Source organism: Erinaceus europaeus, chromosome 17 (genome assembly GCF_950295315.1).
Source record: "Erinaceus europaeus chromosome 17, mEriEur2.1, whole genome shotgun sequence".
NCBI classification, from domain to species: domain Eukaryota; kingdom Metazoa; phylum Chordata; class Mammalia; order Eulipotyphla; family Erinaceidae; genus Erinaceus; species Erinaceus europaeus.
The window spans coordinates 29,129,038-29,146,560 of NC_080178.1; the positions used below are offsets into that span (position 1 = coordinate 29,129,038).

Consider the following 17,523-nt stretch of genomic DNA (forward strand, 5'->3'; position numbering starts at 1 on the left):
ACTAACCAACTGATCAGGGTCTGCAAGAAGCAAATTTGAATAACAGGAAACTGAGAGGTCTGGACAAGAAGCACAGTTTAACAGTGAACTGGAGATCTAGCTAAATAGCTCACTTGGACAGTACGATGCTTTGTTATGTGTGCAACCTAGGTTCAAGCCTGGGCCCCATCTCATAGTAGGAGACTTTGGTGCTGTGGTTTCTTTCCTACCTTTGTGTCTCTCTGAAAAAGTTAACCTGGACTGTTAAAGCCCCAGAGGTGAACAAGAACAAAAAAAGTAATTTTGCTGCTGTGAGGTAACTCACCCAGTAAAGTACACATTTTGCCATGGGTGAGGACTGAGTTTAACAGCACTGAAGGAAACTCCACAAACAGTGGAGCAGTACTGTGATGTTACTCTCTCCCCTCTCTCTCTCTCTGTCTCTCTCTGTCTGAAATTTTAAAAAGGAGAAAAAAGTTTGCTGAGGGCCAGCAAGATAACACTTGGGAGTGTGCCTGCTTTGTCATGTGCATAACAGAGGTAGGAATCCTGCCCCCACTGCACTGGAGAAAGCTTTGGTGCTGTGATATATTTCTTTCTATCTGAAACAATTAACCTGTCCATGGCAATGCATCCCTAGAAAAGACAATAAAATGATAAGAATAAATAACTAATCTGGAAGGTGTGGCGTCAAGAACAATGACCATGACTTCTGATAATCTGGCAGAATTTAGGTATGTGGCCTTTTGGCCAATCATATGCAATTGCATATTGCTAGGGCTTTCATTTTATCTCTGGAGGTTTGATATTTTTCTACAAGTTTGCTGTGGGATGTACAGATTTTTACAGAAATTATGATTGCATGGAACATTTTGATGAGGTGAGGAAGGCTGGTATCTTTCAGAGGCAAAGTGACTCGAAAGTAAAAAAAAAAAAATCTTTCTTTTTAAAATATATTTTTAGGGAGTCAGGCGGTAGCCCAGCGGGTTAAGTGCACATGGTCAAAGCACAAGGACCAGCGTAAGGCTCCTGGTTCGAGACCCTAGCTCCCTACCTATAGGGGAGTCGCTTCACAGGTGGTGAAGCAGGTCTGCAGGTGTCTATCTTTCTCTCCCCCTCCTCTATTTCTCTGTCCTATACAACAACGACGACATCAATAACAACTACAAGGGCAATAATCAGTAATTACAACAACAACGAAAAATAACAAGGGCAACAAAAGGGAAAATAAATAAAATATAAAAATAAATAAATATAAAATATATTTTTATTTATTTATAATTGGATAGAAACAAATTGAGAGGGGAAGAGAAAGGGGGAAAGAGACAGACACTTGCAGCTCTGCTTCACCACTTATGAAGCTTTCCCCCTGCAGGTTTGAACCAGGGTCCTTGTGCTTATATAATGTATATGCTTATCCAGGTGCACCACCACCTGGCCCCAAGTAAAAAATTTCTTTCAGCTGACTATGGAAGTTTGTCACTGATCTGAATAGTTGGATTAGTGGGATGCATTGGATCGACCTTCCCGTGGTGCATCCCGTGAGTACCCATTCATTGGGGAAACTGACGATCCTTCCTAGCCGACTGAATCCACATGGATCCCAGTCACTTTCAAAGCCAGCAACAAGCAGCTCCTGACAGCTTTCAACCTGACGCTGTTGACTGGCTATGGAAGAAAGGCAAACGCTAGAAGAAGTGGGATGGGGGGGAGGGGAGGGGGTTAATGCACCTGGTTAGGCGCACACACTACAATGCTGAAGAACCCGGATTCAAGCCCCTGCAGGGCTCCAGGTGCCTCTCCATCTCTCTCTCTCCCCACCCCCTCTCAACTTGTCTGTATATATCCAATAATAAATAAATAAAACTCTAAAAAATAGTTGGATAAGTGATAGTTTCTCCTAATACACAAATACAAATAAATATTCCCTGAAAGTAATGGAATAGTATAGGTTCAAAGCCCTAGTAGGGAGAAAAATTAATTTATCATTGGTTTATAACACCATAGAAATTTTTTTTAAATTTTATTTATTTATTTTCCCTTTTGTTGCCCTTGTTGTCTTTTTATTGTTGTTGTAGTTATTATTGTTGTTATTGATGTCGTCGTTGTTGGATTGGACAGACAGAAATGGAGAGAGGAGGGGAAGACAGAGAGGGGGAGAGAAAGATAGAGACCTGCAGACCTGCTTCGCCTCCTATGAAGCGACTCCCCTGCAGGTGAGGAGCTGTGGCCTCCGGAATCCTTACGCTGGTTCTTGCGCTTTGCGCCACGTGCTCTTAACCCGCTGCACTGCCGCCTGACTCCCCACCATATAAAAACTTTAAGTAACTCTTAAAAATGAAAGATTGTAGAACCCAGAAGGTGGTGCAGTGGGTGATATATTGGACTCTCAAGCACGAGGTCCTGAGTGTGATCCCAGCATCCCATGTGGCAGAGGGACCTGGTTCTCTTTCTCACATAAATAAATAATACTCTTAAATCAGACCCTGTTCTTTTTTTTTTTTTTTGCCTCCAGGGTTATTGCTGGGGCTCAGTGCCTGCACCATGAATCCACTGCTCCTGGAGGCCATTTTTCCCCCTTTTGTTGCCCTTGTTGTTGTAGCCTTGTTGTGGTGATTATTGTTATTGTTGATGTCGTTCGTTGTTGGATAGGACAGAGAGAAATGGAGAGAGGAGGGAAAGACAGAGAGGGGGAAAGAGAGACACCTGCAGACCTGCTTCACCGCCTGTGAAGTGATTCCCATACAAGTGGGGAGCCGGGGGCTCGAACCGGGATCCTTCTATCGGTCCTTGCGCTTTGCGCCATGTGCGCTTAACCCTACGCTGATTTTTTAATATTTATTTTGCCTTTTGTTGTCCTTGTATTTTTTATTGTTGTAGTTATTATTTTTGTTATTGATGTCGTCGTTGTTGGATAGGACAGAAAGAAATGGAGAGCGGAAAGGAAGACAGAGGGGGAAAGAAAGATAGACACCTGCAGACCTGTTTCACCGCCTGTAAAGCGACTCCCCTGCAGGTGGGGAGCCAGGGGCTGGAACCGGGATCCACGTGCCGGTCCTTGCGCTTTGCGCCATGTGAACTTAACCCGCTGCACTACCAAGTGGCTCTCATGCCTGAGAATTCTATGCCACATTATGTCACCTTCCAGGCCACTAGTAGTAAACTACTTATTATTAATGTAGGTGACTTTATGCAGACACAGAGGGGAGAGGGGAAGGGCGACACCCCAGCACCACTCCACTATTTATAGAGCTTCCTCTTGGCATCATGCATAGAGCTCCCACATGGACTTTTAAAAAAGACCTGTAGGGAGTCGGACGTAGCTCAGCGGGTTAAGCGCTGGTGGCGCAAAGTGCAAGGACCGGCTGAAGGATTCCAGTTCGAGCCCCGGCTCCCCACCTGCAGGGGAGTCACTTCACAGGCGGTGAAACAGGTCTGCAGGTGTCTTTCTCTCCCCCTCTCTGTCTTCCCCCTCCTCTCTCCATTTCTCTCTGTCCTATCCAACAACAATGACAACAATAACAAGAACAAAGATAAACAGCAAGGGCAACAAAAGGGAAAATAAATAAGTAAATGTAAAAAATAAATAAATTAAAAAGACCTGTGAGGTCCCAGTGCAAATAGGAAAAAAAAAAAAAAGAGCAATATAAACATACACGGTACTGTACTGTGACTTACTTTCTTTTAAAACTATTTTATTTTATTTTAATGAAGGGAGAGGGAGAGAGACAGACCAGGGCACTACTCATCTCTGGCTTGTGGTATGGGAATTGAGCCTGAGACCTCAGAGCGTCAATTTAAGTCTTTTGTATCAACATTATGCTATCTCTGCACCCCTGATTTATACTGTCTTGTTATGTCTGTACCCCTGATTTATACTTTCTAAACATTTTAATTGGAAGGAATTATCAAATACATTTTTTTGCTTCACCTACTTAAAAATTATAAGATAAAATTTTATTAATGATCCAAAATAGTAGGTTATTTCTGTGTGTGACAAAAATATGAACAAAGCTTTGTTTCTTAGGAGTATGTCATTTCTTTTTTTTTTTAATAATTTTTAATTTTTTTTTTTTTTTTACTTATTCATGAGACAGACAGGCGGAGAGAAAGAACCAGACATCATTGGGAGTATGGATCGACCTGTCAACGCCCATGTTCAGCGGGGAAGCAATTACAGAAGCCAGACCTTTAACCTTCTGCATCCCACAATGATCTTGGGTCCTTACTCCCAGAGGGTTAAAGAATAGGAAAGGTATCAGGGGAGGGGATGGGATACGGAGGTCTGGTGGTGGGAACTGTGTGAAGCTGTACCCCTCTCATCCTATGGTTTTGTCACTGTTTCCTTTTTATAAATATCCTTGTTGTTTTATCATTGTTGTGGTTATTATTGTTGTTGTTGCTGTCGTTGAATAGGACAGAGAGAAATGGAGAGAGGAGAGGAAGACAGAGATGGGGAGAGAAAGATAGACACCTGCAAACCTGCTTCACTGCCTGTGAAGTGACTTCCCTGCAGGTAGGGAGCCCAGGGCTAGAACCAGGATCCTTCTGCTGGTCCTTGCACTTCCTGCCACGTGCCGCCCAACTCCCATTGAAGTATGTTATTTCTTGAGCTCATACAAAGAGAAAACCCACACATACCCACTGACATAAATTTGTATACATTTACAACAAAAATTGAATATACTATTGACTTTTTTTTCTTCTTCTTCCATCCTCCCTCTCTATCCCACTCTTTTCTTAAGGAAAATGGTCATGTACATAAGAGATAGATTATAGATTAAAGTGAAAACCTTTGGTATTTTTCTTTTGTGCTGATATTAAAAGATACAGGCATTGATATTAACTTTAACCATTATTATTATTATTTTGCCTCCAGGGTTATTGCTGGGGCACAGTGCCTGCACTATGAGTCCACTGCTCCTGGAGGCCATTTTTCCCACTTTGTTGCTCTTGTTGTTGTCGTCATATTATTATTATTGTTGTTGTCATTGCTGTTGTTGGATAGGACAGAGAGAAATCGAGAGAGGAAGGGAGATAGAGAGGGGGAGAGAAAGACAGACACCTGCAGACCTGCTTCACTGCCTGTGAAGTGACTCCCTTGCAGTTGGGGAGCCAGGGGCTCGAACCAGGATCCTTACACTGGTACCATTACTATTTTTATAAGAGAAAGAAAATAACTTTTTTAAATACAGTGCCTGGGCCCTATACATACACATGTTACCATTACCCAAGGGACAAATTTTTTCTTTTTCTAGTATTTGAGAGAGACCTAAGAATTCAATACTTCTTGTTCCACCTAGCACTGTTACATCATCTCCAAATTCCATTATCCATAAAGCTTCCCTCAAGGCTATGGTATTCACATGTAGTGCTGTGGCTTGAACCCATGGTAAAGCATGTAGTGTACCAGGTGAGCTATCTCCTGGCCCCTTTTTCTTTTTCTTTCTTTCAAATTTAATTATCTCTATTTATTTATTGGATAGAGACAACCAGAAATTGAGAGGAAAGGGGATACAAAGAAGGAGAGAGACAGAGAGACACCTGCAACTATGCTTCACCACTCATGAAGGTTTCTTCCTGCAAGTGGGGACCAGGGGATTGAACATGGGTCCTTGTGCATTATAACTTACATGTGCACTCAACCAGGTACGCCACCACCAGCCCCCTGTAAACCACCTTTCTAGGTTCTTACATTATTATTTATAAGGTTCAAGAAATTTTCCAGATAAATTATTGTATATGGCTATATATATATATATATATATATATATATATATATATACACACACACACATAATTTAGGTCATTCCTAGATTTGAGGTCTACATATTTCTAGTATAACAATCTTTGCCACTGTGACCATGTGCCCTCTGAAGAATGAACTCCATAGCAAGTAGAGTGCTTCCTGTGGTGCTCGTTTTTTCTTACAAAAGAAAACTACTGACTCCATTCTCCATAATGAAACACAATTGACAGCAAGAATGATCAGCTAAAATCTGCAAGATATGGTGAGTCCCGTGCAACAATTTAAAGTATAAAACCAAGAGAGTTTATTAAAGCTACAGATTGATATTGAAATGCTAAATTATGTGAAGTACTTCCAACAACAACAAAAATCCTAGTAAAGAGTAGACACGAGGGGGTCAGTACTTGGCTCAGCCAGCAGAGCACACACGTTACCATGCGCAAGGAGCTAAGCTCAAGCACTGGGCCACCACGTAGGAGTGCCTGCAGCAGAGAAGCAGCACCACTGGATATATAGCCACTGGATCCCAAATTATTACCTGGGATTATCAATTGATTAGAAATGCTAATCTTTAAATACTCAATATAAAAAAAAACTACCATCTTTATCCATACATAGGATAGAGCCACTTTTAGCAATGACATCCAGACAAATATATATATATTTTTTATAACACGTGCGCTCAACCAGGTATGCCACCACCCAGCCCCTGATTTTATTTTTTTTAAACCGTTAAAATAAAAAGTCACCCTCTTCTTTTTCCTCCATACTTGTAGGATATGGAGTTATAATTTCTCATAAAACTGATAATTATGTACCTATAGAAGTTCTAATGTGTAGTAGATATACTTAATCCTTCCTCAGACTGTCATAAAGAACTGAAATGACACGCCCTCGTTGGTTCAGAAAAACAAAACATTCAAATAGCATGAATCTCCTGTTGCACTGAGATAGCAAGATGGGTTTAATGAGGGGGCAGTGACATAGACTTTTTAAATATTCTAAACCCTTTCATTGGCCCAGGATATGGTGGTGGTGGTGAAGCACTGTGCTTTCTGGTCAGTGCCATTGCCTGTTCATAAGAAGGTAAGTCTGTATCCTCCACTGAAGGTGGTGGTGGAGATAAGAAAGCTTCTTCAGGTCTTCTGAATATGATGGAGGGAGCATGCCTGTCCCTTCTTGTGTAGGCAACTGAAGAACTAAACAAAGAGACACAATTTAGGCCTAGGTAAAACATTATTATTATTATTTTAAAATTTATTATCTTTATTTATTGGATAGAGACAGCCAGAAATCAAGAGGGAAGGGAGAGAGATTAAGAGATACCTGCAGCCCTGCTTCACCACTCGTGAAGCTTTCCCCATGCAGGTGGGGACTGGGGGCTTGAACCTGGGTCCTTGTGCACTGTAACCTGTGTGCTTAACCAGGTGCATCACTGCCCAGCCCCACATTATTATTATTTTTTTAAGTTACTAAATATATAGAGAGATTTAGATCATCCTGGCATATATGATATCAGGGATTGAATTTAGGACCTTTTGCCTCTGAATCTGATGACCTACCTGCTGTGCCACTTCTCAGGCTGCCAGGAAAAACAATTAAAAAAAATTTATTATTTTTAAAATATTTATTCCCTTTGGTCACCCTTGTTGTTTTGGAAAAACAATTTTTTAAATTTATTTATTATTGGATAGAGATAGAAATTGAGAGGAGTGAGAGAGGTAGAGAGGGAGAGGAAGACAGAGAGACACCTGTAGTCTTACTCCACCATTTGTGAAGCTTTCCCCCTACAGGTGGGAACTAGGGGCTTGAACCTGGGTCCTTGTGCACTGTAATGTGTGTGCTTAATAAGGTATGCCACCACCTGGCCCCAGGAAAAACATTTTAAGGTTAAGATGGCAATAATTTTTTTTAATTTTTTTTTTTGCCTCCAGGGTTATTGCTGGGGTTCAGTGCCTGCACCCTGAATCCACTGCTCCTGGAGACCATTTTTTCCCCCTTTTGTTGCCCTTGTGGTTATAATTGTTGTTGTTGTTCGTTGTTGGATAGGACAGAGAGAAATGGAGAGAAGAGGGGAAGACAGAGGGGGAGAGAAAGATAAACACCTGCAGACCTGCTTCACTGCCTGTGAAGCGACTCCCCCTGCAGGTGGGGAGGGGGGGGCCTCTCCTTAAGCCTGTCCTTGTGCTTTGCGCCTGCGCTTAACCAGCTGCACTACCGCCCGACCTCCAAGATAGCAATATTTTAAGATTCTAATAAGGGTCAGGAGATAGCTAGCTCTGCCTGTTGGAACACAGAACTTGCATGCTTTAAGGCCCAGAAGCTACAAATTCAATCCCTGGTGGCATCACTTATGCCAGAGTTGAACAGTGCTCTGGTCTGTCTCTTGTCTCATTTTTTCTCATCTCTCATTTGCTCATTCTCTCTCTCTCATAAGTCACTCTTTAAAGATTTCAACTATTTTAATAAAAACTGAATTTAGCTAATATAAGAACAGTTTTTGTTTGTTTGTTTTTAACCAGTGCACTGCTCAGCTCTGGCTTATGGCGGTGTGGGGGATTGAACCCGGGACTTGAGAGCCTCAGGCATGAAAGTCTCTTTGCATAACCATTATGCTATACCCCCACCCATAAGAACAGTTTTATTGGGGCTGGGTGGTGGTGCACCTGGTTGAGCACACATATGTGCAAGGACTCAGGTTCAAGTCCCCACTCCCTACCTGTGGGGCAGGGGGAGCAGCTTCACAAGGGTGAAGCAATGCTATAGGTATCTCTCTTTCTCTCCCTCTGTCTGCCCTTTCCATCCCAGTTTTTTTCTGTCTATCCAATAAATAAATAAATAAATATTTTTTAAAAGAATAGCTTGGGGACCAGGTGGTGGCACACCTGGCTAAGTGCACACACTACAGTGCATAAGGACCCAGGTTCAAGCTCTTGCCCCCCTCACCTGCAGTGAGAAAGCTTCATGAGTGGTGAAGTAGAGCTGCAGGTGTCTCTCTCTCTTTCTATCTCCCCTTCCCTTCTCAATTTCTCTCTGTCTCTACCCAATAATAAATACATAAAATTAAAAAATGTATAAAAAGAGTAGCTTTATTTTAACCATAAACCTCCAAAGTATTTTTTTTTTAAAACCAGAGCACTTCTCACCTCTGGTTTATGGTGGTGCAGGGGACTGAACCTGGGACTTTGTAGCTTTAGGCATGTGAGTCTCTTTGCATAACCATCGTGCTATCTAGCTTCACTTCTCAAGAGTCTTGCTATATGAAGGATCAAGAGCTTTGAAATCAGACAAGAATATGAGACCTGATTCTGTTATTTCATATGAACAAAGCCCCATTACCCAACTATAAAAATGGGAACAATAATAGCTACCTCAACAGAATTGCTTTGTGTGAGCTGAGGACATGTTGTATGTAAATCATCTTGCAGCATCTGGCACACTGTAATTAGGACTCAAGACTTGCTAATTCCCTTTTCGTTCTGCTCTTGAATTAAAACTTTCTCAAAGTATGATGTGAAACCAAATCCAGGCTTTGTTGAAAGGTGGCACAATTCCAAGTTCAGGCAATTGATGCCACAGAGATAATCACAACAGCTGATGCCCATCTCTCACCTGTTTGCCTCCTGTGGTCCTGCTGACTGGCCCTTCTCTCCTAGAAAGAACTTCCATCGGGTCATTCTTCTCTACAAGAGTCTAACCTACAGTCTGTTCTCCACTCAAGCAAGTTCTAAGTCCTGTGTCACTTTTCCAAAACCTCCCTTACTCTGCCCTTGACCTGAAATTTATTATTATTATTTATTTTTTAAATTTATTGTTGGATAGAGAGAGACAGAAATTGAGGAGGGGGAAATGAAGGAGAAAGACAAGAGAGATACCTGCAGCCCTGCTTCACTACTTGTGAAGCTTTCCCCGTGCAGGTGGGGACCAGGGGCCTGAACCCGGGTTCTTGCGCACTGTGATGTTTGCACTTTACCTGGTGCACCACCACCTGGCCCCTTTATTTTATTTTGTTTAGTTACTTTTTAATTTTTTTAAAATCTTTATTTATTGGATAAGGACAGCCAGAAATCAAGAGGGAAGGGGGTGATAGAGAGGGAGAGAGACAGAGACACACCTGCAGCACTGCTTCACCACTCGCAAAGCTTTCCCCCTGCAGGTTTTTCCCTGGAGGCTTGAACCCGCATTATTGTGCATTGTAATACATGTGCTCAACCAGGTGCACCACCACCTGGCCCCTGTTAGTTTTTTTTTTTTTTTTAAGCCAAAGCAGAGCTCAACTCTAGCTTATGGTAGTGCAGAGGATTGAACCTGGAACTTTAGAGCCTCAGACATGAGAATCTCTTTGCATAAACTTTAAACTATCTACCCCTGCACTATTTTCTTATAGTTCTCTGTTTTTGCCAAGGGAGTCTCTTAACACTTCTCTGTATGTACAATGAATCTTCTTTTAAAAATATTTTTTAATATTTATTTATTTCCTTTTGTTGCCCTTGTTGTTTTGTTGTTGTTACTGATGTCATCATTGTTGGATAGGACAGAGAGAAATGGAGAGAGGAGGGGAAGACAGAGAGGGGGAGAGAAAGATAGACACCTGCAGACCTGCTTTACCACCTGTGAAGTGACTCCCCTGCAGGTGGGGAGCTGGGCTCGAACTGGGATCCTTCAGCCGGTCCTTGTGCTTTGCGCCACATGCGCTTAACCCACTGCGCTACCACCCGGCTCCCACAATGAATCTTTAATCCCTTCTGTGTGTGTTGATGGGTATTGTTCCTTTTGTTAGACTATCCTTTTTGCCTCTTCTACTGACCAAGTCTCACTATCTTCACAAAACTTGTCAACTAAGCAAAAATGCTATTTTTTCTATTGTGTATGACATGGAATGGGGGTGGGGGAGGCAGAGATCAAATTATACTACTCTATAACTTATGGTGTGTTATTTGTCTTTATCTTTCTTAGTATTATGTCATGCTGGAGATTGAATCCAGGGTCTCACACAGACAAAGAATGTGTTCTGCCACCAAGGCACCTCCTTGACCCATGAATCTGGCATTTTGAACCTACAATTTAAAAAAAAAAAAGAAGAAGAAGGAGGAGGCTGGGTTGTGGCACACCTGGTTGAGCACACAGGTTACAGTGAGCAAGGATCTGGTTTGGAGCCCCTGGTCCCCACCTGTAGGGGGAAAGCTTCACAAGTGGTGAAGCAGGTCTGCAGGTGTCTCTCTGTCTCTCTCCCTCTCTATCACCCCCTTCCCTCTTGATTTCTGGCTGTCTCTATCAAATAAATAATAATAATAATAAAAAAAAAAGTGGGTGGAAGAAGTTAGGATAATGGTTATGCAAAAGATTTTCATGTCTGAGACTCTGAGGTCCCAGGTTTCAATTCCCAGCACCACCATAAGCCAGAGCTGAGCAACGCTCTGGTGAAAAAAAATTATTTATTTTAATATTTATTTATATTGCCACCACGGTTATTACTGAGACTCAGTGTTGGCACTACAAAGTCGCCACTCCCAGTGGACATTTCTTTTCTTTTTCATTTTCTGTCTTTCCGTCTTATTGGACAGGACAGAGAGAAATTAAAGGGAAGGGGGAGATAAAGAGGGGAAAAGAAAGATAGAGATCTGTAGAGCTGCTTCACTACTTGTGATGTGTCCCTCCTGCAGGTGGGGAGCAGGGACTTGAACCTGGGTCTTTGCCCATAATAACATGTGCACTCAACCAGGTGCACCACTGCCTAGGCCCCATAATTTATTTTATATAAGATAGAGTTTCACATGAGAGAGACAAAAGCGAAAGCACTAGTCCTGTACATGCAGGGACAGGGATTGAACTGGGAGCCTCAGGCATGCAAATCTTGGGCTCTACCAACTGAGTTCCCTACTTCCCCAGCCTGTACTTTTCATTTTTTTTTTATCACTTGCAAATTACAAACTACATTTTAGATTGTAGTAAATTGATCTGTTTACACTGTGCCCTTAACTATCTGTGAAGTTTCTATACATAGACTAACATCCTACAGTAATGGTTGATAAAGTAATTAAAATTGATAGGCAGAGAGTTGGGTGGTAGCTCAGAGGGTTAAGTGCACATGGTGCAAAGTACAAGCACGGGATCAGGATCCTGGTTCGAGTCCCTGACTCCCCACCTGCAGGTAGGTCGCTTCACCGGCGGTGAAGTAGGTCTGCAGGTGTCTATCTTTCTCCCCTTGTCTGTCTTCCCCTCCTCTCTCCATTTCTCTCTGTCCTATCTGGAGGCAAAATAATAATAATAATAAATGTAAAAGTGACTTGGGAAGTGTTGCTATGACTCTTGGGCTGACTCTAATGTAATTAGTACATTAAATAATGTACATTTAATATTGTACTAATTACATAACAACATCAATAACAATAATAACCACAACAACGATAAAACAACAATGGCAACAAAACGGGAAAATAAAAATGTCTCCAGGAGCAGTGGATTCCTGGTGCAGGCACCAAGCCCCAGCAATAACCCTGGAGGCAAAAAAAAAAAAATCATGGGAGTCGGGCAGTAGCATAGCGGGTTAAGTGCACGTGACGCAAAGCACAAGGACCCGCGTAAGGATCCCGGTTCCAGCCCCCAGCTCCCCACCTGCAGGGGAATCGCTTCACAGGCAGTGAAGCAGGTCTGCAGGTGTCTTTCTCTCCCCCTCTCTGTCTTCCCCTCCTCTCTCCATTTCTCTCTGTCCTATCTAACAACGATGACGACATCAACTACAACAATAAAAAGAGGGTAATAAAAGGGAATAAATATTTTTTTAAAATTCATAGGCAGTCCCCTATCAATAACATTATTTACAGTATTCATCCCAGCAAGAGACAGTTTAACATTCCCACAATAATGTAAAAGTTTCTAAACTGAATCATTCTACTTGCCCCTTAAAAAGTCTTGGGCGTTAGCACAGCAGGGTAAGCGTAGGTGGTACGAAGTGCAAGGACCAGTTTAAGCATTTCGGTTCAAGCTTTCCTATCCCCACCTGCAGGGGCGTCGCTTCACAAGCGGTGAAGCAGGTCTGTAGGTGTCTTTCTGTCTTCCCCTCCTCTCTCTCCATTGCTCTCTCTCCTATCCAACAACGACGACAACAATAATACAATAAAACAACAAGGACAACAAAAGAGAATAAATAAATCAATTTCCTTAGGCAGTAATAAGATCTGAAATTGGAGTGAAGGAAGAGAAAAATTGCTGCAAGAAAAACAAAGTCAGGGGCTGGGCAGTGGCACACCAGGTTAAGGGCACATGGCACAAAGTGCAAGGTCCAGCTTAAGGATCCGAGTTCGAGCCTCTGGCTCCTCACTGGCAGAGGGGTCGCTCTTCACAAGTAGTGAAGCAGGTCTGCAGGTGTCTTTCTTTCCCCCTCTGTCTTCCCCTCCTCTCTCCATTTCTCTCTGTCCTATCAAACAACAAATAACATCAACAATAATAACCACAACAAGGCTACAACAAAAAGGGCAACAAAAGGGGGAAAATGGCCTCCAGGAGCAGTGGATTCATGGTGCAGGCACTGAGCCCCAGCAATAACCCTGGAGGATAAATAAATAAATAAATAAATAAAATAACAAGGGCAACAAAAATGGGGAAAAATGACCTCCAGGAGCAGTGAATTCAGGTGCAGGCATGGAGCCCCATCGATAACCCCGGAGGCAAAAAGAAGAGAGATCCATACAATTCCTCCTCTGTCAGAAATCTAGAATGCATTCATGGTAGACTAGTCACTTGTTAGATTATTAGCTTGTGATGAAAAGTTCTATTTGTTTGCCTAAGGGAACAGGAGAGACAAGTATTTTATTTAAACAAATAAAAGTTTTCATGTTGACGTTTAAAATTTAAGATACAGGAATAATGTACTAATTACATTAAAGTCAGCCCGAGAGTCACAGCAACACTTCCCAACTCACTTTTACATTTATTATTATTATTTTGCCTCCAGGGTTATAGCTGGGGCTTGGTGCTGACACTACCATTCCACTGCTCCTGGTGGCCTTTTTTTTTTTTTTTTTTTTCATTTTATTGGATAGGACAGAGAGAAATTGAGAGAGGAGGGGGAAGTAAAGAGGGAAAGAGACTTGGTGAAGCATCCCCTGCAGGTGGGGAACAGGGGCTCAAACCCTGATCCTTGCATGAGTCCTCGCACTTTGTACTATGTGTGCTTAACTGGGTGTACCACTACCCAGCCCCCTACATTGATTTTTTTTTAAATGCTTAAAATGAGAAAGTATGTACCAATAACACCACAAATAAACTGACACCATATTATTTCTATTCCTTCATTAAATACAGAAATTAAGACATGGAAATCCTTATTTCCTCTTAGTTTGCATGATTTTTTTGAAATTTTTAAATATTTATTTATTCCCTTTTGTTGCCCTTGTTGTAGTTATTATTATTGTTGTCTTTGTTGGATAGGACAGAGAGAAATGGAGAGAGGAGGGGAAGACGGAGAAGGGGAGAGAAAGATAGACACCTGCGGGGGGGTTCGAACTGGGATCCTTACTCAGGTTTGCGCTTTGTGCTACCGCCTGCCTCGCAGTTGGCATGATTTTACAGAGCAATGACAGAAAATTTTTTGATAAACTTATTCTTTCTCAGAGCCCCTCACCACCCTTCTCATACTTCCAAATTAGCAATAAATAAATATAAATAATAATAATAATAACAAATAAAATGGAGAGAAAGATATAACCAATAAGTCTGCTAGTAGCATTTCTTAGGAGAGTAGATGAAAAGATGACAATATTTAAATTTTAGCCTCAGCATACTAACCTTAAATATAACTAGTCTGACTTTTAAAATGAGAGCTAGTTAGCCAGGGGTTTTAAAGTTTATAATAGCATATGAAGAAAACATGCATAACCATGGCACCTAACTCTTTGAATTCTGTTTCCACCCACACATAGGGAAGAGGCTAGGTTCCACAATAAAAAGGTGTAAGGTAAGAAGAAGCAGTGATGCAGAAAAGTACAGAAAAACAGGTGATGAAATAAGAGACACATGAGGACACTGAATAATAGCTGGGTGCTCACAGAACTCAAGTAAATCACTAAACATGTGGGCATACATGAACTTTTTTTGGGAGGTGAGAGGGAAGACATTGTGGATTGGGAGGGGGATGAAAAGATAAAGGATAAGAAGAGTCTCTAAAGACAATATCTGCCTACTTCTTCATTAACCTGAGAGCTTCCAGGACTCTATCAATTGATAGACATTGAGTCAAATCTTAGCCAACCATTTTAGAAAATGTAAATGTCTTGCTCATTTCCTGTCTACTAAGGGAAGTGAATAGAAGTTTGTCAGCTTTCAAAGATAGTTGGCTTAAAAGAAAAATTAAACAGGTGGCAACAGGCAGGCGAGCAGGGGTGGACAAAATGGTTAAAGGGAGTGGAGTTAAGAGGTACATTGGTGGTCCAGGAGGTGGCACAGTGATAAAACTTTGGACTTTCATGCATGAGGTCCTGAGTTCGATCCCTGGCAGCACATGTGCCAGAGTGATGTCTGGTTCTTTCTCTCTCTCCTCCTATCTTCCTCATTAATAAATAAATAAAATCTTATGAAAAAAAATTAAAAAAGAGGTACAACTTGCCAGTTACTAAATACTATTAATAATTGATGGGATGTCCTGTACGGCATAGGAACTAGTGCTATTAGCACTGCAATGCATATTTGAAGTTGCTGAAAAGCAGATCTTAAAAGTTCTCATCACTCATGAGCACTGAAGCAGTGCTGCAGGTGTATCTTTCGCTCTTCCTCGCTATCTCCACCTTCCCTCTGCTTCTCTGTCTCTATCAAATAAATAAATAAATAATATTACAAAATTGTTTAAAGTTATTCTGCTTCTATGTCTCTATCAAGTAAATAAATATTAAAAAATTTAAATTGTCATGATAGATTTTAACTTGACTTATTGTGATAATCACTTCTCCATATACACAAATTCAATCATGTTATAACCTGAATTTTATCTCAATATAAAAGGAAAACCTAGTGGTCAGGAGATGGTGCAGTGGATAAAGCACTGGATTCTCAAGCATGAGGTTCTGAGTTCAATTCCTGACAGCATGTACCAGAGCGATGTCTGGTTCTTTCTCTCTCTTTCTCATCAATAAATAAAATATATTTTAAAAAAGGAAAACCTAGCGCAGGTGGTGCAAAGCGCAAGGACCAGTGTAAGGATCCCGGTTCGAGCCCCTGGCTCCCCACCTGCAGGGGAGTCACTTCACAGGCGGTGAAGCAGGTCTGCAGGTGTCTATCTTTCTCTCCCCCTCTCTGTCTTCCCCTCCTCTCTCCATTTCTCTCTGTCCTAACAATGACAACAACAATAATAACTACAACAATAATAAAAACAACAAGGGCAACAAAAGGGAAAATAAAATAAAAAATTAAAAAAAGAAGAAAACCTAAAGATATTCTTTTATACTTTCTCTTGTTTATCCTATTTTTGCAGAATATACAGAAGCTTCTAAAAAACTCTGCATCCCATGCCCATAGGTCATAGTAATGGTTCAAAGAGCTGTTCATCTTGGGGAGAGAATTACAATTTATATTGCTCTAACCTCTGCCTTCTTTGTTGGCATGTCTTTCTTCTTTAACCTTACTATAAATGTCCTGTAAGTCTCCATCACACTCAAAGAATCTACCTATTCTCATGGCTTCAGCTTATCCATCAATAAATGAATACTAATTCCACATCTGTTGTCTTAAAATTTTACTTTAACAATAAATAAACAAACAAACCTTATTATGGTCCAGGAAGTGTTGGATTCTTAAGCATGAGTTCCTAAACTTGATCCTCAGCATTGCATGTGCCAGGGTCATGCTCTGGTCTCTCTCTCTCTCTCTCATGATAGTAAATAGATCTTTAAAAAATAAATAGAAAAGCATTATTGTGGTAATATCTATCTATCTATCTATCTATATGTTGTCATTGTAGCCATTTTAAGTACATAATTCAGTGGTTTTGATTACATTCACATTGTACAACCACCATAACTTTTTCTTTTTCTTTTCTTTTTAATAATTTTTCTTTTCTTAGATTTTTTATTTTTTAAAGTTTTTTTAAATTCTATTTATTTATTTTCCCTTTTCTTGCCCTTGTTGTCTTTTTTTTATTGTTGTTGTAGTTATTATTGTTATTGATGTTGTCGTTGTTAGATAGGACAGAGAGAAATGGAGGGGGGTGGAACAGGGGGAGAGAAAGATAGACACCCGTAGACCTGCTTCACTCCCTGTGAAGTGACTCCCCTGCAGGTGGGGAGCCGGGGGCTCGAACCGGGATCCTTAAGCCGGTCCTTGCTCTTTGAGCCACATGTGCTTAACCCGCTGAATTTATTTATTAATGAGAATGACAGGAGTAGAGAGAGAAAGAACCAGACATCACACCGGTACATGTGCTGCTGCGGGTTGAACTCGGGACCTCATGCTTGAGAGTTCAGTGCTTTATCCACTGTATCACCTCCCAGATCACAACTCTTTTTCTTTCTTTTCTTTTTTTAGATTTTATTTGTTTATTAATGAGAAAGATAGGAGAGAGAGAAAGAACCAGACATCACTCTAGTACATGTGCTGCCAGGGGTTGAACTTGGGACCTCATGCTTGAGAATCTAGTGCCTTAGCCACTGAGCCACCTCCTGGACCACTTCTTTTTTTTTTTTTCCCAACATACTGCTCAGCTCTGGTTTATGGTGTTGGGGGAGGTGGGCAGGGAAGGGAGGAGGGTTGAAGCTAGAACTTGGGAGCCTTAGGCATGAGAACCTCTTGCAGAACCATTATAGTGC

The 17,523-nt window shown here is 41.3% G+C and overlaps 1 protein-coding gene across 1 annotated transcript in view; it reads right to left on the reverse strand.

The window, feature by feature from the left end:
• Window positions 1–6,015: 6,015 nt before the first annotated feature.
• Window positions 6,016–17,523, reverse strand: part of PRRG4 (proline rich and Gla domain 4) — a 37,169-nt gene continuing 25,661 nt past the window's right edge. The window contains exon 5 of the mRNA XM_007530104.3: window positions 6,016–6,927. Within this exon, the coding sequence (XP_007530166.1) occupies window positions 6,693–6,927 (235 nt within the window). The 3' untranslated portion in view covers window positions 6,016–6,692. The remainder of the gene's footprint in view (window positions 6,928–17,523) is intronic.